The 25,448-nt window shown below is 43.5% G+C and overlaps 1 protein-coding gene across 1 annotated transcript in view; it reads left to right on the plus strand.

The window, feature by feature from the left end:
- Window positions 1-25,448, plus strand: part of CCDC180 (coiled-coil domain containing 180) — a 66,492-nt gene that overhangs the window by 24,722 nt on the left and 16,322 nt on the right. Inside the window, 14 exon segments of the mRNA XM_047700849.1 lie at window positions 5-44; window positions 174-691; window positions 2,129-2,361; window positions 9,021-9,196; window positions 10,600-10,780; window positions 11,712-11,858; window positions 12,514-12,658; window positions 12,831-12,947; window positions 17,849-17,947; window positions 19,948-20,067; window positions 21,901-22,073; window positions 22,342-22,504; window positions 22,506-22,585; window positions 24,372-24,449. Of these exon segments, the coding sequence (XP_047556805.1) occupies window positions 5-44; window positions 174-691; window positions 2,129-2,361; window positions 9,021-9,196; window positions 10,600-10,780; window positions 11,712-11,858; window positions 12,514-12,658; window positions 12,831-12,947; window positions 17,849-17,947; window positions 19,948-20,067; window positions 21,901-22,073; window positions 22,342-22,504; window positions 22,506-22,585; window positions 24,372-24,449 (2,270 nt within the window).

Genomic DNA, 25,448 nt, shown 5'->3' on the forward strand with positions numbered 1-25,448 from the left:
GTAGACTTTGGATGGGGAAGTCATTTTCAAATTCAGGGAACCAGGTAACACTATTCTAATTCAAGTCTGATCCTCTCTGACTTCACTCTTGTACATTTGTGGGCTGGGTGGGCCCAATCCAGGCTACCTTGGTAACCTGTTTTTCCTTGTGCTTTGGGGTTGGTCATCAACAGAAGCGTACGAAAAGCACTTCCAGGAGAGTATGAGAAGCTGGAGAAGCAAACAGAGGGCTCAAGTGGAAATGAGCAGAAGTGAGGAAGGTGAAAGTAGCAGGACAAGTCCCTCCAATCCAGCAGAAGAGATGGAAGAAGATGATCAAGAAATTGAGTCTTCCTTAACTGAGGAGATGGCAGTGAACCAACAGGAACCATCTCTACAGAGTGACAAGATGGATGAGTCCAGTGAGGAGTCAGTTAAAGAATCAGAAAAAATACAAGCTGAACGAGACAGCTCCTTAAAACCATCTCTGAACCAGGAAGATATGATGGTTCAAGAAGAAGAGATAGAGGAGGACGAAAAGGAGGAAGAGGGGGAAGACAAGGAAAAGGTGGAGGAGAGGGAGGAGAAGGTGAAGAGGAAGAAGAAAAAGAAGGAGGAGGAGGAGGAAAAGGAGGAGGAAGAGGAGGAGCAAGAAGAGGAAGAGAAGCAGGGGGAGGAGGAGGAAGAACATGAGAGTTTATTTATAGAAGAGGTAGGCCAGCAATGGATCCATTCTTGGGTATGGGGAAAGCGTTCTAGGCTCACTCTGTGTATCCCTATTACAAGCTGGGGTCCCCAGTGGTGCAGTGTCCATTGGGATTTACAAATGTATGCACATCTTTTATTTTGTCAAAAGGAATCCAATTCTTATCTCACAACAGTGCTTTTTAAAATTCACTTTCTTCTCCTAACATCTTATCCTGCAACCTACTCTGAAGTCACCCTTAACTCTATGGCTTTCCTCCTCTTTCCCTGGTCATCTCTTTCCCAACTCTTCTTTCCTGTGTAGACCAACCTCGCCTCTCCATTTCCTCTCTCTTCCCATTCTCTTCTGTAGCAGAAAAGATCCATATCCAAGATGGCAGACAGAGCTCTCCTTGGAGTGTAGGGAAGTTACTCTCACATTAATAAGTCTTGTCCTCAAAACACATTCCAACTCATAGAACAGTAACTTGAATTCCATAATCATTAAATTGCAAGACTCTTTCTATACCGCTACAGAAGAATTGGCATAGGAGACTCGTTTTTGAGCAGAGATCCCAAATTCAAATTTCCACAGGCATGTAATAGAAAAGTGGTCTAGGGACGCCTGGGTGGCTCAGTTGGTTGGACGACTGCTTTCGGCTCAGGTCATGATCCCAGAGTCCCGGGATCGAGTCCCGCATCGGGCTCCCAGCTCCACGGGGAGTCTGCTTCTCCCTCTGACCTTCTCGCTCATGCTCTCTCTCACTGCCTCTCTTTCAAAATAAATAAATAAAATCTTAAAAAAAAAAAAAAGAAAAGTGGTCTAGAGACCAAGTATAAAATAGTAACAAGTGGTGAAGCTGATTGTCTTAGTCTGTTGAGACTGCTATAACAGAATACCATAGACTAGGCAGCTTATAAACAACAGAAATTTATTTCTCACAGTTCTGAAGGCTGGGAAGCCCGAGATCAAGGTGCCAGCAGACTTGATTTGTTGTTAGGTCCCACTTCCTGGTTCGTAGACAGCCATCTTCTCACTGTGACTTCATATGGTGGAAAGCGCCAACTCTTTTATAAGGGCACTAATCCCACTCCTGAGGGCTCTGCCCTCCTGACCTAATCACCTCCTAAAAGCCCACCTCCAAATACCAACACACTGGGGATATGAATTTCGGAGAGCACCCAACATTTAGTCTAAGGCAACTGTGCAGTCATTATTCAGCTCCAGCCAATAACACCATGTGGGAATGCAGACAGAATTGCCAGCTTTCCTGATTTTTAAGAGAAATCCAAAATCCAAATTCTTTGTAGGATTTCCTGATTTTTGAAAGCACTATATTGGGGAAAAAAATAATTACAGGCAAGATTCAGCCCACAGGTGTATAACCTTGATATCAAAGATCCTGTGGCTGGATCCCCAGGTCTGTCTGGTGATGTCAAGTATAAAGTCTTCTCTTCTGCATAGGCCGGAGCCCAGGAAGAGAGTGTGGAGGAAATCTCCCACAATGAGGACATGGAGTCCTTCACAACCTCCAGCGGACACACTTATTTTGTCTTCCTAACCCTGGAACAACAAGAAGAGAGTTGCAAGAAACCCTATTCCAACCTTTCTGCCATTCTTGTCAATGACATTTCCAGTGCCAGCTTCCTAGAACAAGTGATCATTCCATCCAGACTAGTTTTACAAATTAAGAAACAGTGAGTAGAAACCCCTTTTATTCTCATTCTCCTATCCTAAGTTTTTTTTAACAAAGTGAGGTATTGTAACAAAAGATTGGAATAGTTTCAACTGGAAAAAGAAAATGTGTAGGTAACTGAGGGTTGAGATGAGAAACAATTTTAAAAAATAGTAAATTTCCGAGAATTATTTGTAGTCACATGTATCTTCTGTGAGAGTGATCCCCTCCACCTCTCCCAGGATGCCTTGCTAGCCTGGGGCTTGTACATAAGAAATAGTGTTTTCGCTGCAAGATGTTAGAACCCCAGCACATGTGGAATCTTGCTGTCTCCCTTCCTTCTTTCATTCCTTCCCCCTCTCCTCCCTTTTTTTCCTTTTTTTTTTTAATGATTATGTAGACATAGACTCTAGGCATGAATATGTATCTGTATGGTATTTGGCTCTGATTATATGACATATTAATTGCATAAATTAGAAAACTGAAAAAAGTACAATGAAGATTATAAAATAACCCATAATTCTACCACTGAGAATTTACCTCCCCTAACTCCCAGGTTTCTGGGCCTCTGTGTTTGAACTTGGACCCAATGTGGAAATTTGCAGTTGGCTTTAGGATAGCACTTCCATTGCCCTCCTGACTCTAAATGTCATAGCTAGGACTGACCAGCTAGAGATCACCTGATTAGTGTCCCTCCTATGTGTAGACATGGGCAGGGGATAAAAGGAGTTAAGTCAGGCTTTTGGACTCTTCTCTTTCATCTTAGCATCATCTCATCTTGAAAATGTTTCTTTTTTAAAAATTTTTATTTACTTTTTAAATTTCTTTTCAGTGTTCCAGAATTCACTGTTTATGCACCACACCCAGTGCTCCATGCAATACGTGCCCTCCATAATACCTACTGCCAGGCTCACCCAACCTCCCACCCCCGCCCCTCCAAAACCCTTAGATTGCTTTTCAGAGTCCACAGTCTCTCATGGTTCGTCTCCCCCTCCAATTTTCCCCAATTCCCTTCTCCTCTCCACCTCCCCATGTCCTCCGTGTTATTTCTTATGCTCCACAAATAAGCGAAATAGTATGATAATTGACTCTCTCTGCTTGACTTATTTCACTCAGCATAATCTCTTGACTTGAAACTCATCCTTTTTCCTTCCTCTGTCACAGGCCATTGTCTGTCCTCTCCTTAAAGAAGAAAAGCAAGGACCACCACAAGAGCTAATATTTATTGAGAGGATTTAATACTCTCAATAACTATGAAGGGGTACTATAATTAGCTTATGTTACACACAAAGAAACTGAAGCTCAGGGAATTAGTAATTTGGATAAGATCTCGGAGATAGGGAATGGTTGGATCTAGGATATGAATCTAGACCATGTGATTCCGGAGTCTTAAGCCAAACATTATGTCATCTGGCCTTGGGATTAACCAGAAAAATAATTCTGTGTTAAACTAATTGGATTTACATATTGATGAATACAATACTGAAAAGTATGGAAATCATGAATGTATATAGCTCAATGAATTATCCAAAGGGAGCACACCTGCTCACCAGTACCCCCACACCCAAAATAGAACATGACCAACTCTCTAGGAGCCTCTTCATGTATTCATCTCAAGTCACTGCTCTCTCTTCCTCAAGCATAGCAAATACTCTCATTTCTTTTGCTTTTTTTGAACTTTATTTAAATGGAATCATAGAAAACGTACTCTTTTATGTTAGAATTCTTTCATTATGTTCATGAGATTCATATGCATTTTTGAATGTGTGTCGTCTCATTTTTACTGCTGTATAGTAATCCATTATAAAAATACATCACTCATTTTCTTTATCCATTCTACTACTGGTGCATGTTTGGGTTGTTTTTCATTGGGGAATAGAACAATGCCACTCTGAATTTTTTTTTTTAAGTTCAATTAGCCAACATATAGTACATCATTAGTTTGTGATGTCCTGTTCAATGATTTATTAGTTGCATATAACACAACTTAGTTGCTTATCACATCATGTGCCCTCCTTAATAACCATCACCCAGTTACCCCATCCCCCCACTACCCTTTTTTGCAACCCTGTTTGTTTCCCAGAGTTGAGAGTTTCTCATGGTTTGTCTCCCTATCTGATTTCTCCCCATTCAGTTTTCCCTCCCTTCCCCTATGGTCCTCTGCACTATTCCTTATATTCTACATATGAGTGAAACCATATGATAATTGTCTTTCTCTGCTGGACCTATTTCACTTAGCATAATACCCTCCAGTTTCATCCATGTTGATCTGAATGGTAGGTATTCATCCGTTCTTATGGCTGAGTAATATTCCATTGTATATATGAACTACATCTTCTTTATCCACTCATCTATTGAAGCACATCTTGGCTCCTTCCATAGTTTAGCTATTGTGGACATTGCTGCTATGAACATTGGAATGCATGTGCCCCTTCTTTTCACTGATCTGTATCTTTGGGGTAAATACCCAGTAGTGCAATTGCTGGATATAGGATAGCTCAATTTTTATGTCTCGAGGAACCTCTATACTGTTTTCCAGAGTGGCTGCACCAGCTTGCATTCCCACCAACAGGATAAGAGGGTTCCCCTTTCTCCACATCCTTGCCAAAATTTATTGTGTCCTATCTTGTTAATTTTGGCCATTCTAACAGGTGTCAGCTGATATCTCAATGTGGTTTTGATTTTAATCTCCCTGATGGCTAGTGATGTAGAACACTTTTTCATGTGCCTGTTAGCCATTTTTATGTCTTCTTTGGAGAAGTGTCTGTTCATGTCTTCTGCCCATTTCTTGACCCAATTATTTGTTTTTTTGGGTGTTGAGTTTGATAAGTTCTTTATAGATCTTGGAGACCAGCTCTTTATCTGATATGTCATTTGCAAATATCTTCTCCCATTCTATGGGTTGAACATTCTTGTACAAGTCTTTTGGCAAACATATGTCTCCATTTCTTTTAGATATATAACTGAGAGTGGAATTGTTGGGGCATAGGGTTATATGCATGTATCTTGAGAAGATACAACCAAAGGATACTACCAAAGAGTTTTCAAAAGTGATTTTATTTTAACAGTTTACAACAGTGTGTAGGAGTTCCATTTGTTCCACATCCTCATCAACACTTGGGAGTGTCAAGAGGTTTTGTTTTAGCCACTCCAGTATACATGAAGTGATGCTTCATGGTGGTTTCAATTTGCATTTTCCTGATGAGTAATGATGTGTACCTTTTCATATACTTGTTGACCATTCGGTTATCTTTTCTGAAATAAAATGCCCATTTTTGCCCATTTTTCTCTGGTGGATTATCAATCTTTTTTTTTTCTTAATTTATGTGAGTAAGTTACCTATCCTAGATAAATATGTGGCAAATGCTTATCCCTCTCTGTGCTTGTTTTTTTATTTTTTAACTCTCCTAAAGGCATCTTTTTTTTTTTTTTAAAGATTTTATTTATTTATTTATTTATTTGACAGACAGAGATCATAAGCAGGCAGAGAGGCAGGCAGAGAGAGAGGAGGAAGCAGGCTCCCTGCTGAGCAGAGAGCCTGATGCAGGGCTCGATCCCAGGACCCTGAGATCATGACCTGAGCCGAAGGCAGCGGCTTAACCCACTGAGCCACCCAGGCGCCCCTAAAGGCATCTTTTGATGAAAAGAAATTCTTATTTGTATTAAGTTCCTGTTCATCAACTTTTTTCATTAAGGTTAGTGTACTTTCTGTTTTATCTAAGAAATCTTCACTTGCCCCAAGCTCATGAAAGTATCCTCCTATGGTATGTACTACAAATGCTATTGTTTTAAATTTCCACATATAGATGTAAAATCCACCTGGAATTAATTTTATGTACAAGATAGGAGTCAGATTCATTTTTTTCTATATGGATAACTACTTGACCCCAGAAGACTCTCCTTTCCCCACTGCTCTACTGTACTTCCTTTCTGTTTCTCTGTGTGTCTATCCTTGCATCACTGCCTCACCCTGCCTGATTATTGTAGCTTTACACTAAGTCTTATTATCTGGTAGTATAAGTTCTCCAACTTTGGCCTTCTCTTCAACTATCCTTGGCCATTTGCATTTCTACATAGACTTGAGATCAGCTTATCAGTTTCTAGAAAAAGACATCTACTGAGCTTTTTATTTTTATTTATTTTTTTAAAGATTTACTCATGGGACACCTGGGTGGCTCAGTCAGTTAAACATCTGCCTTCAGCTCAGGTCGTGATCTCAGGGTCCGGGGATCAAGCCGTGCATCGGGCACCCTGTTCAAAGGCGAGTCTGCTTCTCCCTTTCCCTCTGTGATCTTTCTTGCTCTCATTCTCTCTCAGATAAATAAGTAAAAATATTTTGAAAAAAGATCTACTCAATTATTTTAGAAAGTGTGTGTGCACACAAGGTGGAGGGGCAGAGGGAGATAATTTTCAAGCAGACTCCCCACTGAGCGTGGAGCCCGACATGGGGCTTGATCTCATGACCCATGAGATCATGACTTGAGCCAAAACCAAGAGTCAGACATTTAACCAACTGAGGCACCCTGGTTGCATTGAATCTATAGATAAATGTTACTGAATTAAATCTATAGATATATTTGGGGGAAAACCAACACCTTAACAAAATATCGCCATCTGAACAAGACATAAATTTTGAAAAAGAAGAAGTGATAAGTTGGGAAAAAAATTGCAACTCACATCACAGTCAAAGATTTCGTGTTCCCAATATATAAGGAGTGCCAGTATAGAGACTGATAAGAAGAACAACATCTGGGGCGCCTGGGTGGCTCGGTGGGTTGGGCCCCTGCCTTCGACTCAGGTCATGATCTCAGGGTCCTGGGATCGAGTCCCACATCGGGCTCTCTGCTTAGCAAGAAGCCTGCTTCCCTCTCTCTCTCTCTCTGCCTGCCTCTCCGTCTACTTGTGATCTCTCTCTGTCAAATAAATAAATAAAAAATCTTAAAAAAAAAAAAAAAAGAACAACAACATCTTCACAATGGAGAAATGGGCAAAAGATATTAATGGACAGTATGTAGAAAAAAATTTAAATAGTCTTAACACATGCCAGTATGCTCAGTTTCAGTCATACCATGATGAAATTGTCAAATTCAAAAGTTTGGCAATCTATTCCAAGACTCTGGAGAAATGGGAGCTGTTACTACAGAGGGCAGTTCTGGTTGTCTTGCCTTAAAAGCAGTTAAGTTATATCTTTAAGAACCACACATGTGGCCCATGTCGAAGAGGTTACTGCCTATGTTCTCCCCTAGGATTTGGGTGGATTCCTGTCTCACACCGAGGCCTTTGATCCATTTTGAGTTTATCTTTGTGTATGGTGTAAGAGAATGGCCCACTTTCATTCTTCTGTAGGTAGCTGTCCAATTTTCCCAGCCCACTTATTGAAGAGACTTTTTTCCCATTGGATATTTTTTCCTGATTTGTCAAAGATTAGTTGACCATAGAGTTGAAGGTCCATTTTTGGGTTCTCTATTCTGTTCCACTGGTCTATGTGTCTGTTTTGTTCTGATACCATGCTGTCTTAGTGATCACAGCTTTGAAATGTAGCTTGAAGTCAGGCAACGTGATGCCCCCAGCTTTGTTTTTTTTTTTTTTTTTCAACATTCTCTTGGTGATTCAGGATCTTTTCCGGTTCCATACAAGTTTTAGGATTGTTTACTCCAGCTCCTTAAAAAGTGCCAATGGTATTTGTTTTAAGATTTTATTTATTTATTTAACAGAGAGACCACAAGCAGGCAGAGCGGCAGACAGAGAGGGGGAAGCAGGCTCCCTGATGTGGGGCTCAATCCCAGGACCCTGAGACCATGACCTGAACTGAAGGCAGAGGCTTAACCCACTGAGCCACCCAAGCGCCCCCAATGGTATTTTAATAGGGATGGCACTGTATCAGGAAACTTGAGAGTGTTAACTTAAAAATCCAAATTGTGTATAACTATTTTCTAGAAAGGTATTAATTCTCAAGTGTGCAATTTTGTCTAGAAATTTTGAGAAATCTGCATAATGACATTAACCCCACATTTGTGTTTGTCTGTATGCTTGTAAAGCATTAAAGTTTTATTAACCAAATTTTTGGTACTTGATATAAATTAGAAATAGCATTTACAAGCTTTCTGAAAGTACAGTTTGCTTTTGCTTCTGTTGCAAAATTAGTCTCTAAAAACTATAAAGCTAACTAAACTGATAAAAAATATCTCTGGCATATGGTTTGGGGAAGGAGACTTGCCTCAGAGGTATAACCATTTCATTTCTGTTTCTCATTGTTTGCAAAATTGTACATGAAAACAGACAAAGGCTGTGTTTTAGTTATTCAGTAGTTACAGTATTTACACACACACACACACACACACACACACACACACGAAGAACCACACATGTATTTTAGCCTTTGATTCAACAATTCCAGTTCAGGGAATATGTCCTGTAGAAATGCTTCTATACTTGGTTTATGTGCAAGGTAATTCGTTGCAGCTTTTTTTTTGAAGAACGAATGGTTGGAAACCATCCAGTGTCCTCCAGCAGGAGTCTGGCTGAATTCATGATGCTCCATCCAGACAAAGGAATAGAATACAGTTGGGAAATAAAATAAGGAAGAAATGAAAGGGGGAAGCACTTTCTGGGTCACTAGGGAAAGCTCTCTCCCTGCTCACTGCCGCTGGCAGAACTGACCCTCACCGGTCTCTCCCTCAGACTTCGAGCTGGCCTTTTTGAGCACCTAGAGAAGTGGTTTGACCAGTGTGTCCTCAAAACTCGGGTCATGGTGGCCACCAAGATCAATGAGCTGGATTCAGAATTGGAGCTGCATCAGCATCTACATGAGCCAAGAGCCAAGTGCATTGAAAAGGACATCCATAACGTCAGGGCAGGTATGGACCCTGCTTGGCAAGGCCTTCCTGCCCCAGACAGCCGGAGTCTCTGCCACGGCAGTTCTGTATTCATTAGGTGCCCCTGTCTGAGGGTTCTACCCCTCGAGGCTGGTGGAGAAGGCAGTATTCAGAGCCCACACTTGAGATTAAAATTAAAAAAAATTTTTTTTACAGTTCTTTAAATAGAATGAAGAGTATTGTCCTGTTTTAGCTGTGTGAATACCAGATCTGCTCACACACCTATCCAATACACACTTGCATAGCACATGCTCTAGAGGCAAGCTGTAGCTCAAGAATCATAGCTACTAGACTCTGGCTGTGTGACTCTGGACATGTTACCTGACCTCTCTGATCCCTCCCTTACTCGTAGAAGGGGATATTGTTGATGGTAACTAACTCTCCCTGAAAGGGTAGAGTGAGGAATCGTGAGCAAGTGGGACCCATTAATTTCAGCTTATAATTTATAACTTGAGAAGAGGTGCCATTTCTCTCCTAGGCAGAGGGCTCCTAGAAGGTGGCATACTTTTAGTTGGATCTTCAGGGACCCTGTTGGGTTTTCACTTGTGTCACACTTCGGACTTTTTCATAAATGCTTTGAGTTCCCAGAGTGACCCCCCACGTGGTCCCAACCAAACTCCTCCTGCCTAGAACAGTGACAGAATTGTGGAATCAGACAGCCTGGCCTGGAATCCCAGTGCTTGTGGCCCAGGAAGCCCTGCTTGGCTTTGGAACCTCATTGTGTTCATCCGGAAAATGTGTGCATTAAATATAAGTATAAATTGAGATTCTCTATGAAGGCTGATTTCCTGCGTCTTCCCTGGATCCCTGCCCCAGTGCACAATGGGGAGATTGAGGTCAGAGAAACAAGGTCCCAGAGTCCCCACACTCATTTTTGGTAGAGCTGGGATGACAGTACTTTCCCCTGTAGGCCGCAGGCAGAGAGGGTGGGCTGACCTAGGGCTATCCGCCAGCTCTAAAGGCCTCTGACAAAGCCCTTGAAGCCAAATTCCAGTTCCGTTTACTCTGCCCTAGAAGTCTTTTGGAGTTTGAGCTCCCTGGAAAGAGCAGCCACTGATAGAAAGGAACAAAATCCAGCTGCCCTGCCCAGACTTGTGCTGGTTGTTTTCTCCACACTCTTCTCACCACATTCACACCCTTCCTGACACCCTCCACCCCACCTGCCTGCTCCTGGATCTCTTCACACGCAGGGACTCCCCTGCTCACAGCCTGGTCAGCCTCCTTTCCAGTGAGAGACCCTGGGGCAGTCTCAGATCGGCCCCTCTCAGATCGGTACCCGTTCCCCACCCAAGCCCTGGCAGAGGCAGCTGTCACCATCCAGGAAAGAAATGTCGTGAAGTGACTTGAGATCCCACAGGGCCTCTCTCTGCCTTGTCCTTTTTCAGCTGAGCTCTTGCTTCACCAAGAGCGGCTGGACAGCCACTGTGCTGGGGTGACAGAGACGCTAAGGAAGGAGAAGATGATGTTCTGCCAGTTCCAAGAAGAGCAAAACATAAAGAGCAAAAACTTCCGCCGCAAGATTTACAACATGGAACACATCTTCTCGAATGCCACAAAGAGCCAGAGGTGAGGGCCATGGAATCCCAGACACGAGATGCCAGCCTTCGGCTGCTCTAAAAGGAGTGGTCCCTTCCTGGTGGACATGAGTCAGTTTTCCAGGCCCCACAGCAACGTTCCCTTTTCAGCTCACCTCTTCACAGGTGTCAGGGGCTAACTGTGTGACTCTTCTGGCGGGGAGATGGGCACTGGGTGCTGGGTGAGCAGCCAGGGAGAGAAAAGGGCACCCGTGGTCAGGAGGCAGGGATGTTACTAAGCTGCCCCAAAATGTCCATGCGGGAAAAGGCCACTTCCACCCAGGGGAATCAGAAAGAGCTTCCTGCAGGAGGACCCCCCTGTCCTGGGATGGAGGAAGGTAAAGAGGAGACAGAATTTTCCCCCTCAGAAAGGAGCACTGGCCCAGCTTGAGGTGGGAATGTGCTCATGGCAGAGCAAGGGGTTCCAAGGAGGCCATTCAGGGCTTTGAGATGGAGGCTCCTGCGTGCTCAGGGAGGCCTCCGTCAGGTAACAGGTGAGGAGCCCTCCCTAGTGTCAAGTACACAGGAGGCTGCTGAGGGTGGACTTCAGGTAAAGAGGAAAGTTGCATGGTGCTCCTTCAGGAGAGCATCAACCACAGGAAGCACATTGCTGGGAGAGAGAGAGAGAGAGAGATCGCTGCAGGGAGGCTGAAGATCCTGTGGGACCTGGGGATTCCTTCAGTAATTTGGCAGCGAGGGCCAGAGAGAAGCGAGAGATGGCCTCTGAGACAGCACACTGAGAGTTCCACGCTGTGTCCTGTACACACTGGCATTTTGAACTTCCTTTTAGCTTCTTTTCCTACCCAGAGGAACATGGCCGTGGTTCTGGTGGCCCCACAGCTGGGCACAGCAGTGGAGCTCAAGCAGGCCCCAGGCTGCCCTTCCACACCCGGGTCACCACCCTGCCCTCCTGTGTCCGCCAGGCTGGTTAGTCTCAGCAGCACGTTGCACCGGGAGCTGCTCAGCTATGTCGACGTCATCCAGGTGTCCCTGCGCAGCTTCCGCCAGTACCTGGAGGAGAGCCTGGGCAAGCTTCGCCTCACCAACATTGAGTTCATCAAGCACTGCAGGTGGGAGCCTGCATCCAGGGCCTCTGCGGGCCCTGGGCTTCCCCTGTCGAGAATTGGTCTTGTTTCCCCTTACTTTTTTATTGTGACAAAATATATCACATCAAACTGTCCATTATAACCATTTTTCAGGTGGACCATTAGTTCTGTGACACTAAGTTCATTCACATTGTTGTCCAACCATCCCCACCATCCAGTTCCAGAATTTTTCATCTTCATAAACTGAAACTCTGAATCCGTTGAACGCTTTCATTTTCCTCCCTCAGCCCCTGACAGCCATAATTCTGTTTTTTGTCTCTGTGAATTTGACTACTGTAGGTGCCTCATGTAAATGAAATCATAGAATATTTGTCCTTTTGTGTATCTGGCTTATTTCACTGAACATAGGGTCTTCAAGACTCATCACGTAGCATGTGTCAGAATGTCATTCCTCCTCAAGGCTGAATATGTCTCCATTTTGTGTATACACCACACGTTGTTTCTCTGTTCCTCCCTTGAAGGACATTTGGGTCATTTCACTGCTTCTGTCTTTGAACCCCCTGTATCCATTTTTTCCGTGAGCTTATACTTTCTAAAGCTTCATCAACCACAGGTTTTGGGATGGGAGGGAAGTTTGAGGTCTGATCAGTGGCTTGTATTTCTCTCAAACCACTTTCAGATTGTTTTCTGAGGGAGGCAACTTTTCTTCTGAAGAAATCAATTCGCTGTGTCATCGACTGGAGAAGGAAGCTTCTAGAATAGAGTTTGTTGAAAGTTTAATCATGATCAACATGGAGAAGATGGAGAGCGAATACCTGGACCAGGTGGGGAAGCCCTGACCCTGACCTCCAGCCAGGCTCCCAGGACACACTTGCTCGTTGCCTGACGGGTCCATCAAGCCCCCTTTCCAAAAAATTGTGCCTGTCCCACTCTGCTCCCGAAATCTGTAAGTTCCAAATTAAACCCACCTCCTTTACTTTTTATATATCTTTACAGGCCAATGATGTCATCAACAAGTTTGAAAGCAAATTCCATAACCTGTCTGTGGACCTTATTTTCATAGAGAAAATCCAGCGGTTGCTAACAAATCTGCAAGTAAACATCAAGTGTGAGGTAGGACAGATTCATTCTTCACCTGCGTGCTGGACACTGTCCCAAGTGCTGGGGATATGACTATGGGCTCTGCCGCATGGGACTTGAACTCCACCCAGGGAGATAGATATTAAATCATAATAACCTCTAGGATTCATTGAGTTATTATACACTATACATCTTGCTAACTGACTTATTTTGATCAGCTATATTAGTCCTCCCAAGAACAGTGTGAAGCAAGTCCTGTTTCCCGCCCTATTTTAGAGACAAAGAAACTGAGACAGAGAGTAATAGGTGACCTAGACAAGAGCACAGAGCTCTTGAATGTGAAATCAAAATGTGAACTGAGGTCAGTGATCTTAAATAAACAACCTAGCTGTACACCTCAAGGAACTGGAAAAAAAAATTAAACCCAAAGTTAGCAGAATGGAGGAAATCACAAAGATCAGGTAACAAATAAATGAAATAGAGACCAGAAAAGCAATAGAAAGGATCAATGAAACTAGAGATGGTTTTTCAAAGGTAAACAAAATCAAATAACCTTTAGCCAGACTAAGAAAAAAGAGATAAGACCAGGATAAAATCAGAAATGAAAGAGAAGATAGTACAATGGATACTGCAGAAATACAAGAATCTTAAGACTATTATGACCAATTATATGCCAACAAATTGCATATCCTAGAAGAAACGGAAAAAGTTCTAGAAACATACCTACCAAGACTGAATCATACACAAATGGGAAATCTGAAGAGACCAAGAATGAGTAAGGGGATTGAATCAGTAATCAAGAACCTCCCAACAAAGAAAACTCAGGATCTTATGGTTTCATGGGTGAATTCTACCAAACATTTAAAGAAAACTTGACACCAATTCTTCTCAAACTCTTCCAAAAAATAGAATAGGAGGGAATACTTCCAAATTAATTTTACAAAGCCAACATTACCCTGATAGCAAAGACAGATAAGAACACGGTAAGAAAAGGACAGACCGATATCCCTGATGGATATAGATGCAAAAATCCTCAACAAAATATTGGCACACCAAATTCAACAGCACATTAAAAGGATAATACACTATGGGGGCACCTGGGTGGCTCAGTGGGTTGGGCCTCTGCCTTCGACTCAGGTCGTGATCTCAGGGTCGTGGGATCAAGCCCTGCGTCGGGCTCTCTGCTCAGTGGAGAGCCTCCTTCTCCCTCTCTGCCTGCCTCTATGCCTGCTTGTGATCTCTGTCTGTCAAATAAATAAATAAAATCTTTTTAAAAATCTTTTAAAAAAAAAGGATCATACACTATGATCACGTGTCACTTATCTCTGGGATGCAAGGATGGTTCCATATACAAATTAATCAGTGTGATACCATATTGGTAGAATAAAAGATAAAAATCATTTAATCATCACAATGGATGCAGAAAAAGCACTTGACAATGTACAACATCTTTTCTTGATAAATATGTTAAACAAATGAAGTAAAGGAGGAAAATACCTAAGTATAATAAAGGCCATATGTGAGAAGCCCACAAGTAATATCATACTCAACAGTGAATAGTTGGAAGTGTTTCTCTAAGATCAGGAACAAGACAAGGACACACCCTCTCACCACACCTATTCAACATAGTACTGGAAGTCCTAGCCGGAGTGATCAGGCAAGAGGAAGAAGTAAAAGGCATCCAAAAATAAACAGAAGAAGTAAGATCATCTCTGTTTGCAGAACATATGATCTTATATATAGAAGAGCCATCAAAAAATTGTTAGAACTGATCAACAAATTCAGTAAAGTTGTAGGATACAAAGTCATTATCAAGAAATCAGTTGCATTTGTATATACTAACAGTAAAACATCTAAAAAAATGAAGAAAAACAATCTCATTCACATTAGCATCAAAAACAATAAAACACTTAGGAATAAATTTAACAAAGAGGATGAAAGATCTACACACTGAAAACTATAAGAATTAGATGAAAGAAATCAAAGAAGATACAAATTGAAAGATATCCCATGTTCATAGATCAGAAGAATTAATACTGTTAAAATGTCCATACTCCCCAAGCTTATCTGTAGATTTAGTGCCACCTCTATCAAAATCCAATTGAAATTTTTCATGGGAATAGGAAAATACATCCTAAAAATTCTGTGGAACCACAATAGATTATAAATAGCCAAGCAATCCTGAGAAATAAGTGCAAAGCATCACAATTCCTTATTTCAAACTATACTACAAAGTTATAATAACCAAAATAGTATGGTACTGGCATAAAAATGGACATATAAATCAATGGAACAAAATCTGAAGTTCAGAAATAAACTGTCACATATAGAGTCAAGGAGTATTGAGTATTGACAAGAAAGTGAAGAATACTCAATGGGGGAAAGGATAGTCTTTTCAATAAATGGTGTTGGGAAAACTGCATAACCACATGCAAAAGAATGAAATTGAAATCCTATCTTACACCACACACAAAAATTAACCCAACATGGATTAAAGGCCTAAATGTAAGACACAAAACCATAAAACTGTGGGAAGAAAACATAGGGAAAAACTCTTTGACATTAGTCTTGGCAATGATTTTGTGGATGTAACACCAAAAGCGCAAGCAACAAAAGCAAAAATTAACAAGTGGGACTGCATCACATTGACTAGCTTCTGCACAGCAAAAGAAACAACAAAATGAAAAGATAACTTACGGAATAGGAGAAAATATTTGCAAATAATATATCTGATAAGAGGTTAATATCCAAAATATATAAAGAACTCCTATAACTCCATAGCAAAAGAAGTAAACAATATGATTTAAATTTAGTAATAAAATAATAATATAATAAATAATAAATAAATAATAATATAATAATAAAATAAATAATAAATTAAATTTCCTTTGCCCAAAGGAACTGAATAGACATTTTCCAATGGAAGACATACAAATGGCCAACGGGTGGATGAAAAGGTGCTCAACATCACCCATCATCAGGGAAAGACAAATCACAATGACAATGGGGTATCACCTTACACTTGTTAAAATGGCTGTCATCAAAAAGATTAGAGATAGTAACTGATGGCAAGGGTGTGGAGAAAAAAGAATCCTTGTGCACTGTTTGGGGGAATGCAAACTGGTGCAGCCACTGTGGAAAACAGTATGGAACCACCATATGATCCAGCAGTCCCATTTTTGGTTATATATCCAAAGGAAATGAAAATATGGTCTTGTAGCTATATCTGCACTCCCATGCTCATTGCAGCATTTTTCACAATGTGAATGTGAACAATGTGGCAGAGTGTCTGTCAACAGACGAATGGGTAAAGAAGAGGTATCTGTACAATGGAACATTATTTGACCATGAAAAGGAAGGAAATCCTACCATTTGTGACAACACATATGGTCCTTGAGGGCATTAATCATAGTGAATAAGTCAGAGAGAGATGAATGCTATATGATCTCACTTACATGTGGAATCTACAAAAGCCAGACTTAGAGATAACCGAGGATAGAATGGTGGTTACCAGGGACTGAGGGGTAAGGGAAATGCAGAGATGAGGGTCAGTGGGTAAAAACTTTCAGTTATAAGACAAATAGGTTCTGGGACTCTAATGTGAAGCATGATATTATAGTTAAAAATACTGTGTTGTATACTTGAAAGTAGCTAAGAGAGTAGATCTTAAATGTTTTCATCACAAAAAGGAAATGGTAATTATTTGATGTGGTGGAGGTATCAGTTAATGTTATGGTGATAATTATTTTGTGATATATAAGTGTATCAAATCAACACGTAAACCTTAAACTTACATAATGTTATGCGTCAATAATATCTCAATAAAGCCAGGAGTGACTTTGACTTATTTTTAAGCTTTTTTCTATATATGGAAAGAGGGACGCCTGAGTAGCTCAGTTGGTTAAATGGCTGCCTTCAACTCAGGTCATGATCCCAGTGTCCTGGGATCGAGTCCCACATCAGGCTCCTTGCTCAGCAGGAAGCTTGCTTCTCCCTCTGCCTCTGCCTGCCACTCTGTCTGCCTGTGCTCACTCTCTCTGACCAAAAAAAAAAAATAATAATAATAATAATGTTATATATGGAAAGATTTCTCATATATATGTGTGTGTGTGTGTGTGTGTGTGTGTGTGTGTGTGTGTACACACATACATAAAGAACAAAACTGGCCTCATGCTATTTATACAATTTTTAAAAGTGTATCATCTTTAAAGATTCTTTCAAAAACACTACTGTGATGGCTTCCCTCTCCTGAATTTGTTGCCATTTTTACTTAGCCATTCCTTTTTGGAGGAACATTTTGGTGGATTTCACTTATTATACCAATGGTATTATGAACACCCTTGCACAGGAAACTCTGATTATGTCTATGGGTATCTCGCAGAGCCGGATCACGGGGGCAGAGCACGAATGTTTTAAGGCTCCTCATGTTTTCTAGGTGGCTTATACAGACAACCTTCCCCAGTGGGACAATGCCCTTAACCACTACTGTGGGTTGTCGATTTTATTTTATTTATTTATGTATGTATGTATGTATGTATGTATGTATGTATTTATATTTATTTGTGAGAGAGAGAGCGTGAATGGTGCAGAGAATCAGAGGGAGAGAGAGAAGCAAACTCCCCAATGAGCAGGGAGCCCGATGCGGGGCTCAATCCCAGGACGCTGGGGTCACAACCTGAGCCAAAGGCAGACGCCCAACTGACTGAGCCACCCAGGTGCCCTGTTGATTTTATTTTTAAACCTTATCTGTTTGAGAATAAAAAGCAAGCAAAAAAAAAAAAAGTTTTTACATTTGCATTGATCTAGCTTCTGATAACATTTTGTATTCTCCCCCATTTCGTTTTTCCAATATTGAATTCACCTCCCAGATAATATATTTTCCTGATCAAAATAAGTATTCTAGAAACAAATCATGGAACCTCTGGTTTTTCTAGGTTGCAAAATCCAATTTGCAAACAGATGGATTAAATTCTTCTCTGGAACAGCTCCAAAGGAAAGTAGAAATGTGTCGAAACTCAAAGGGAGATAAAAAAGTAAGTATTCAGTATTTGCTAAGCTATGAATAGTAAAGATGCATTACACCAGAATTATAAACTAGAAGTAAACTTATATCTGTCATCAAAATTCCTCTGACTCCAGAGGGGCCTCCTAGCCTTCCTACTCAACTCCTGCTTTAGTCAATGGAATTAAGGACGAAGAGAAAACACAGCTACCTCCCTCAGCCCCCAGACCCTCCCAAGCAGGCTTCTAGAGTCCAGAGAGTTGGGGGCTTAGGTCTGACCTCACTCCCCCTCCGATGTCACCAGGCATCCCTCCCTGTAACTGGAACTCAGCCCTCAATGAAAGATAGAAGCAGGACTCTGGCCTCTGAACAACCACTTTTTTGTTGTTGTTGTTGTTTTCATTTGCTTGGTTTTTTTATCATGGCACACACACTGGCGACTTCTGTTTTCTATGTATAAACTGAAGAGTCCAAACGAGAGCGATACGGATCCGCATAGCAGGTCTCTCTGCACGTTTCTGTTGTTTCCTTGCTTGTTTTCCCCCATGAGTTTCACGCTCAGACCTGGCCTCCCTGAGCAATGTTTGCTCAACGACTCCCCCGGACACTCGAGAACCAGAAGTCTCAGCTGGAGGTTTCTTGAGCGGGATGCTCCTTCCTCATCAAACTCTGTCTTTTCTCTTCCATTTCAGTGACTGAGTTGAGGTTTTATTTTTGTCAACACTGAGAGGATATTTAGTGTCTATCTTTGTTGCTTTTTCTTGCATAGTAACACAGGCTTCTTGAAGAAAATTCAAACATCCACAAAGCACAGAGCGAATACATGTCCTTCATCTTATTCTGTCTCTCTCTCACTCTCTCTCTTTTTTTTTTTTTTTGCAGAGCCCCCAGTGACCTCTGTATTTTCCTGTACTAATTTTCTACACATACCCAGGAACACAGAAAGCAGATATATCTGAAGTGACCCCTTCAGCAGACCCTCTAGAGACAGCTCTCTCTCCAGAGCAGAAACATTTGCTCTTCCACCTTTCCTCACCTCCCCAGCCCCCTCACTGTACCCTCCTGGTGGTGTCAGGGTGCCGGACAGGGGGCCTGGGGCTTGCACAGCCTCCTGGCCAGGGCAGGGGAGCATGAACTTGGGTGGGCAGGCAACCGTGTTGGATGGAGGGGACTGGTTGGCTATCTGCAAAGCAGTGATTGGGAGACGGGAACAATGCATTGGATACATGGCAGAGGCGGTGGGGACCAGGGGCAGATGTGGCCAGGGTCATGGGCTCAGTGCCACACACAAAGAGTGCCTTCTGGCTGCTGTGTGCAGAAAGTCAGGGAGGGAGTGAGAAGTGAGGCAGGGTGCCGCAACTGAGGCAGAGAGAATTGTGCCAGCAGAGATTCCTCTGATTCCAGAATTGAGAGGCAGGGGAATGGATAGGATTCAGAGCATAGTGGAGATGAAGGAAGCGGAAGAGGCCAACGCACCTCCTGGCCTGGGTTGTCTATAGAGGCCAGTGGACAATTCAGGGGACCAAGTGTGAGGACTGCTGAGTGATGTGTGAAATGTGCAGTGAGCGTGAACATCCTTCCAGGTGCTTCTCTGTGCACCTAGGGGCATGGTCTGTGGGATTGCTGCATGTGCCCCTGACCTTATTAGATCACCTTTCAGAAAGGCTATGGTCATTTCACTCCTACACAGCCTGGCCATCTTGGGCCAAACATTTCCTTCTAAGAGTGTCAGAGCTAGAAGAGATCCGAGGGAACATTCTGGGTCACCACCGTGCAAATAGGAAATGGAGTTGAGCAAATTTAAATGATTTGTCCAGAATGAACCCATAAAACCAGGACTAGAATTCCTATGCCCCATCATTGAAGGATTTGCTGCCCCAGTGCAGCTGCACAGGGGAGCCAGCTGGCATCGCCCACTGTCTCGGAGCTCTCCCTGCAAGTGAGAGGCCTCCAGAGAACCAAGAGGCCTGCACTTCAAATGTAGGAAACTAGCCTTCCTTCAGCCCGCTTCCTGTGGTTTTCTTCCCCTAGATGGTGACCTCGGAAGACCTCCTTGGCTTCATCCAGATTTGGAAAGAGAAACTGGGCCAGAGGATTCAGTACCTCAACTGCAGGCTGGACACAGCGTCCATGACTCAAGTGGTCTTTGCCGTAAGGAATGGACAGTAAAGGAAGGGACTGGCAGTGAAAAGGGTGGGGGAGCCATCAGGTATAGGCTCAGTAGAGCCTAAGGGAAGAGGAGGCTCCCAGGCTCCTGTTGGACAATAGGCCTACTAAAAGACTATATATATATATATATATATATATATATATATATATATATATACTTTCTAGTAGATACATTTATAATGTATCTACTAGAAAGACTATAGGCTATGCAGTCAGACCTGAGCTCAAATATACTTATATATATTATATATATATATATATATAGTATATATATATACTTATATACTGAGTCAGTCAGTATATAAGTATATATACATATATATATATATATACTTTCTAGTAGATACTAGTATCTAGTAGTAGACTAGATCTACTAGATCTAGTATCTACTAGAAAGACTATAGGCTATGCAGTCAGACCTGAGCTCAAATCCCAGATAGTCCACTTCCCTGCCTTGGGTGCTTAGAAGACCCCTCACCTCTTGACACCACCTCCTCATCTCCACTGGGACCTTCGGCTTACCCCACCCACTAGCTCTCAGGCAACCCTCACCTCTCAGCCCCTTCCTTCTTGCCCACACCCATGAGCAACCACTATCTTCTCCCCACCCCATCCCTACCCGCTCTCCTTGCCCACCTGGGTGCCCATGCCCTCTCACTTCCCCCTCCTGATCCACTCCCTGAGCTGCAGTCTGGAGAAGATCAGTCTGACTGTGTCACTCTTCTGCCTTCAGGGTGAAATCCAGACCCTGGGACGGGGCCTTTACAGCGGCCTTCTCAACCTGCCCTCCATGACCTCTTCATTTCTCGCCCTCATTAACACCCCAAAGACATGGCTTACCCCCGGGCCTTCTCTTTCAGACCCTACAGTGAGGTCTCCATTTTTAGGGGCTGTCTCTCTAGACTGTGTGCCCCAAAAGGGCAGAGCTTGTCGCCTTCACCCATACTCAGCCTCTCACATCAGGCTTTGAATGCTGGAGGCACTCAACCATGTTCCAGGGGTGGAGTGTCATAGAACCAATGTGGGCAAAAGCGACACCCCGCAAGTTCTTCTCTGGGCACCTTCTCACTGCCACGTTTTGAGCCAGTGTTTCCTTTATGGGAAGGCTCTTCACACCAGGCCACCAGTACTAAGCGTCCCTCACACCACTGGCACTGTGCCCTTCCAGACGAAACTCAGGAGTCCAGTCAGGGTCCTTCCCTCTTATAGTCTCTCTCTGAGAGAAGGACACTCGGTAAGATAGGGAACAACCTAACTAAGCACCCCCTGTGGGCCACCACTCCTACCCTTTCTCCAAGATCCAACTTTTGGGGGGTGTTGTCTCCTCGTTTGTGTACACTTTCATTCACTCCTCCCTTTCAAGAACAGTGCCTGGGCATATCTGCAGGCTGGCCTTATAAGTCCATGATCCTTGGTCTCATGGAAGACTCTGGAACTTCTCTTTCACAATGCTGGTCCCAGTTTTGACCAATCATTTATTTGTGGAAGCGCATGTTAGACTAGACTGTATGCCCCATAAAGATGAGGGTCACATGTCACCTTTATGCTGTGTCCCAGACCCCAGGCAGCACCTGGGCAAGTACTTGGGAAACATTTTGAAAGCCAACACGCACACATAAATGCACGCGTGCATACCTGCATGAATGACCCTCTAAAGGAGATAGGACCATTACCATTTTTAAGAAGGAAAATTGAGGCTCAGAGAATCAGGCAGCTGGCTGCCAGCTGCAGGCCCTGGAAACACAAACACAACCTGCCTGCATCCCTGGACCGAGGCTGGGCCCACCAACTCAGGTCCTTCTCTTGGGCCTGTAGGACAATGTCATGACCGACCTAGAGGTGGAGAGTGACATCATGGTGTCTTCAGAAGCCCTTGAAGAGGAGGCCAAGGTAGACTTGGTCACCCCCGAGTCCTTCGCCCAGCCGAGCCGCATGGGGAAGCCCATGATTGAAGACCCAGCCGTGGAAGTGGTCAAGAAGATCCTGCAGTGAGTGGCTATCGGATCTGCGAGAGGGCCTGCCACCCTAGCTCATGGCCTCGAAACTTCAGGCACCATCCGTGGGGTCCCACACACAAGTTTCCCACCCCTGACAGCCTGTGACTTTGTATAACGCCTTCTCCTCTTGAACGTCAGTTTCCTTCTCTGGAATGAGGCTCATAATCAGACTGATACACACAGTATTGTGGGCTAACCGGGATGGTTGCTGACCTTGTGCTCACTGGGAAAAAGCTCATGTCCTTTCCTTTGGTTTCAGACTTCCCGATGAAAAATGCTCAACCCAGCCATGTGACAAAGACCGGTCCCAGACAGGTAGAGGCAAACAGGCCTGTGGGTCTCAGGAGACTGGCGGTGGGGGAGCCCCCTGGCCCATCCTCACCTCCGGTCCTCCATTCTTGCCCTGGGCACTCATCACCCAAAGGCTTGAAGCGACACCAGAACCGGGGGGAACACGTCGTGAAGAAAGCCCAGTCCAGTGGCAGTGCCACTTCAACGGCAAGGTAGGGAGTCTGGGCTGCCCAGGATCTCCCCTCCCCACATGCCTTCCCTCACCCCCAAGACATAGGCCAGAACCCACACTGTTGCTTCACTAGACTGTCCTCAGAAGGCACCACCTATGCTCACTGTTCTGAGACCCCCAAGGGACCCCCATGAGAGGCTGGCTCTGAAGCTGGCTTTAGTCAGATCTGTGCTCGTTCCTGCTGAGTGACCTGGCTCACACGGACCTCCCACCTCAAGAATCCATCTTGATGTTCTGTGGCTTTCCGTGGTGGCAGCTGCTAGATCCTAGCCCTCTTCCCATATCCATCATCCTGGTTAAAAAAAAGAGGGACATTGGAGGGTGCCTGGGTGGCTCGGTAGGTTAGGCATCTGCCTTTGGCTCAGGTCATGATCCTGGAGTCCCAGGATCAAGGCCCATATTGGGCTCCCTGCTCAGCAGGTAATCTGCTTCTCCCTTGACCTTTCTACCTCTCATGCTCTCTTTCTCTCATCCTCTCTCGCTCTCAAATAAATAAATAAATAAAATCTTTAAAAAGCGGGGGGCACATTGGAGATGGCTTCCCTTATAGAAGGAATCCTAGACTTCTGCATCCTGGCCAGGTACTCTACCCACTGTGCCCACTTTGGGGTCATTCGACTCATGGCTCAGTGGGTGTGGGCCCCACTGTCCCCTGATAATGATTTTATAGAAGGCAAGTAACAGAGCCAGTGGCTGAAATGACTTCTGCATTCTCTGTGAGCCTTTGTTTATATGGTTTAGTTCCTGGTTTTGAGGAAGTGGTAATGAGGAAATTCCTGCTTTGCATACCTCCAAGAGGCCCAATTGAACATGAACGCCATCTGCAATGTGGAAATAAACCCAAGACCAGTCAAATGGGAAAAGCAATGGCTATTTATTCGGATCATGGTATAGCAAGGGGGTCAGCCAGCATCACTTATATTTTAGCAGAAACTCAAAGGCAGCTGAGGGAGTGAAAAGGCGACGGTGAAGAAAGGGAAGACTGTCTGTGTGCTTTTATTGGAGGCTGTTGACATGGGGAAGCTGGAGGCTGGCCAGCTAGAAGCAGCCAATCGATGTGATTACTTGGGGCTGTGTATTTGGCTTTCCCTGGTTAGTCCCAAGTTGGAAATAGGGACAATCATCCAGTCCTAACCTTTTGGAGCTGACTGTTATATGAGTTGTTGTTTAGCATTTTGGGTTGCCATGAGAGATAACAGTAAGGCTTCCTGCAAGTCTGCCCTACGTCAGGCTGGCTTCCCAAGTTTTTTTTTTTACAGTCAACAAGGAGTTGCTTTCCTGGGCAGGTGGTTGTAGGGTGTGGGTCAGAGCTTTCTGTATTTCTGTACAGTCCAGCTGCTATCCATTTGTACAGTCAGTCTCTCAGTGGTTACAAAATACAGTCCATGTTGCTAGGGCTATCTGATGTTGCTTGGGACCTACTTAAACATTATTCGCTGCTTCTATGAAATTCAAGTTTAATTGGGCATAACGTACTTTGATTTGAGAAGCACCTCAACCTGTTTTTCTTTGGGTCCTCACTACAGGGAAGCAAGGATACATAATTTCTGGCCCTTCACCCCCCTCTCAGGGACCTTGGGTGACTTTTAACGATAAGAACTTCACCCCCACTATAAGATTATCTCCACAGAAGATGGGGAGTAGGGAAGTATCTTGAAGGGTTCAGCCCCAGACATGGGAGTCATGGTATCCCCAGAGGCTCTAGGCACAGGAGACCTGCCTGTCCATGCCAACCTCCCAGGCACTGACTCACCTGTGTCTCACAGCATCACACGGTACTCCAAGCCCAACCGAATGGACAGAAAGTTCCAGGTGCTTGGGGAGAAGCCACCACCTCCAGCTGAGTAAGTGGAACCTCATCCTTTAACTCTTTAACTGATTGTCTCAGGGGGTGGCTAAACCTGACACAACTGGGGGGAAAAGAAGAAGGAGAGGTGGGTGAGAGGACAGGTAAGGATCAAGGTCAATGTGTCTCATTCCATTTCACCTAAATTCTTTTGAGAGACATGTTCATCAAAATTTCTCATTTTCCAAGCTAAGTAGCAGGGCAGCATACCCCTTTTAGGTTTGGGGTTTTTTGTCGGGCTTTTTTTTTTCAATTTTCTAATGCCTCACCTCCCCCATTCCTCTTTTCCTTTATTTTAATTTTATTGATTAAGACAAACTCTTTTCCACTTAATATGGCTACATTTCAAGCTGTTTAAACAAGCAAGATTTCAACTTCAGAAAACTGGGGACCCTCAGAGAAAGTCAAGATATACAATGAATACACACATAACCCCCTTAACCAGGGATCTCACCATCACAGCACCCCTACTTATCAGTCTTTTTGCCCCACTGGTCTTATCTCTGGGGTTTTGTGAACTTTGTAAAAAAATAAAAAAAATAAAGGTGGCTTTCACTTCAGGTGTCCCAGAAGTTGGGTACAAGTCAGCAGCTAGAATCTCCCTTGTTCCCTCACAAAAAGACATTCCTTATCATTAAAACCTTGACTCTCTCTTTCCATTTTGTATAGTTCTGTCATTTTATCGCATGTGTATATTCGTATAACCATCACCAAAATCAAGAAACAGAACTATGCCATCACCACCAACAGATCGGTCACTCTGCTATCCCTTCATAGCCATACCTACCCTCTCTCCCTCACCATTTCCAACCCTGAGCAACCACAAATCCATTTTCCAGGCTTACCATTTTGTCATTTCAACAATGTCATATAAACAGTCTTATATAGTGTATGACCTTTTCAGAGTGGCTTTTTGCACTCAGCATAATGTCCTTGAGGTCCGCCCCAGCTGTCACATGCATTAGTAGTCCATCCCTTTGTGTTGTTAAATAGTTCG

This window comes from Lutra lutra, chromosome 13 (genome assembly GCF_902655055.1).
Source record: "Lutra lutra chromosome 13, mLutLut1.2, whole genome shotgun sequence".
NCBI lineage: Eukaryota > Metazoa > Chordata > Mammalia > Carnivora > Mustelidae > Lutra > Lutra lutra.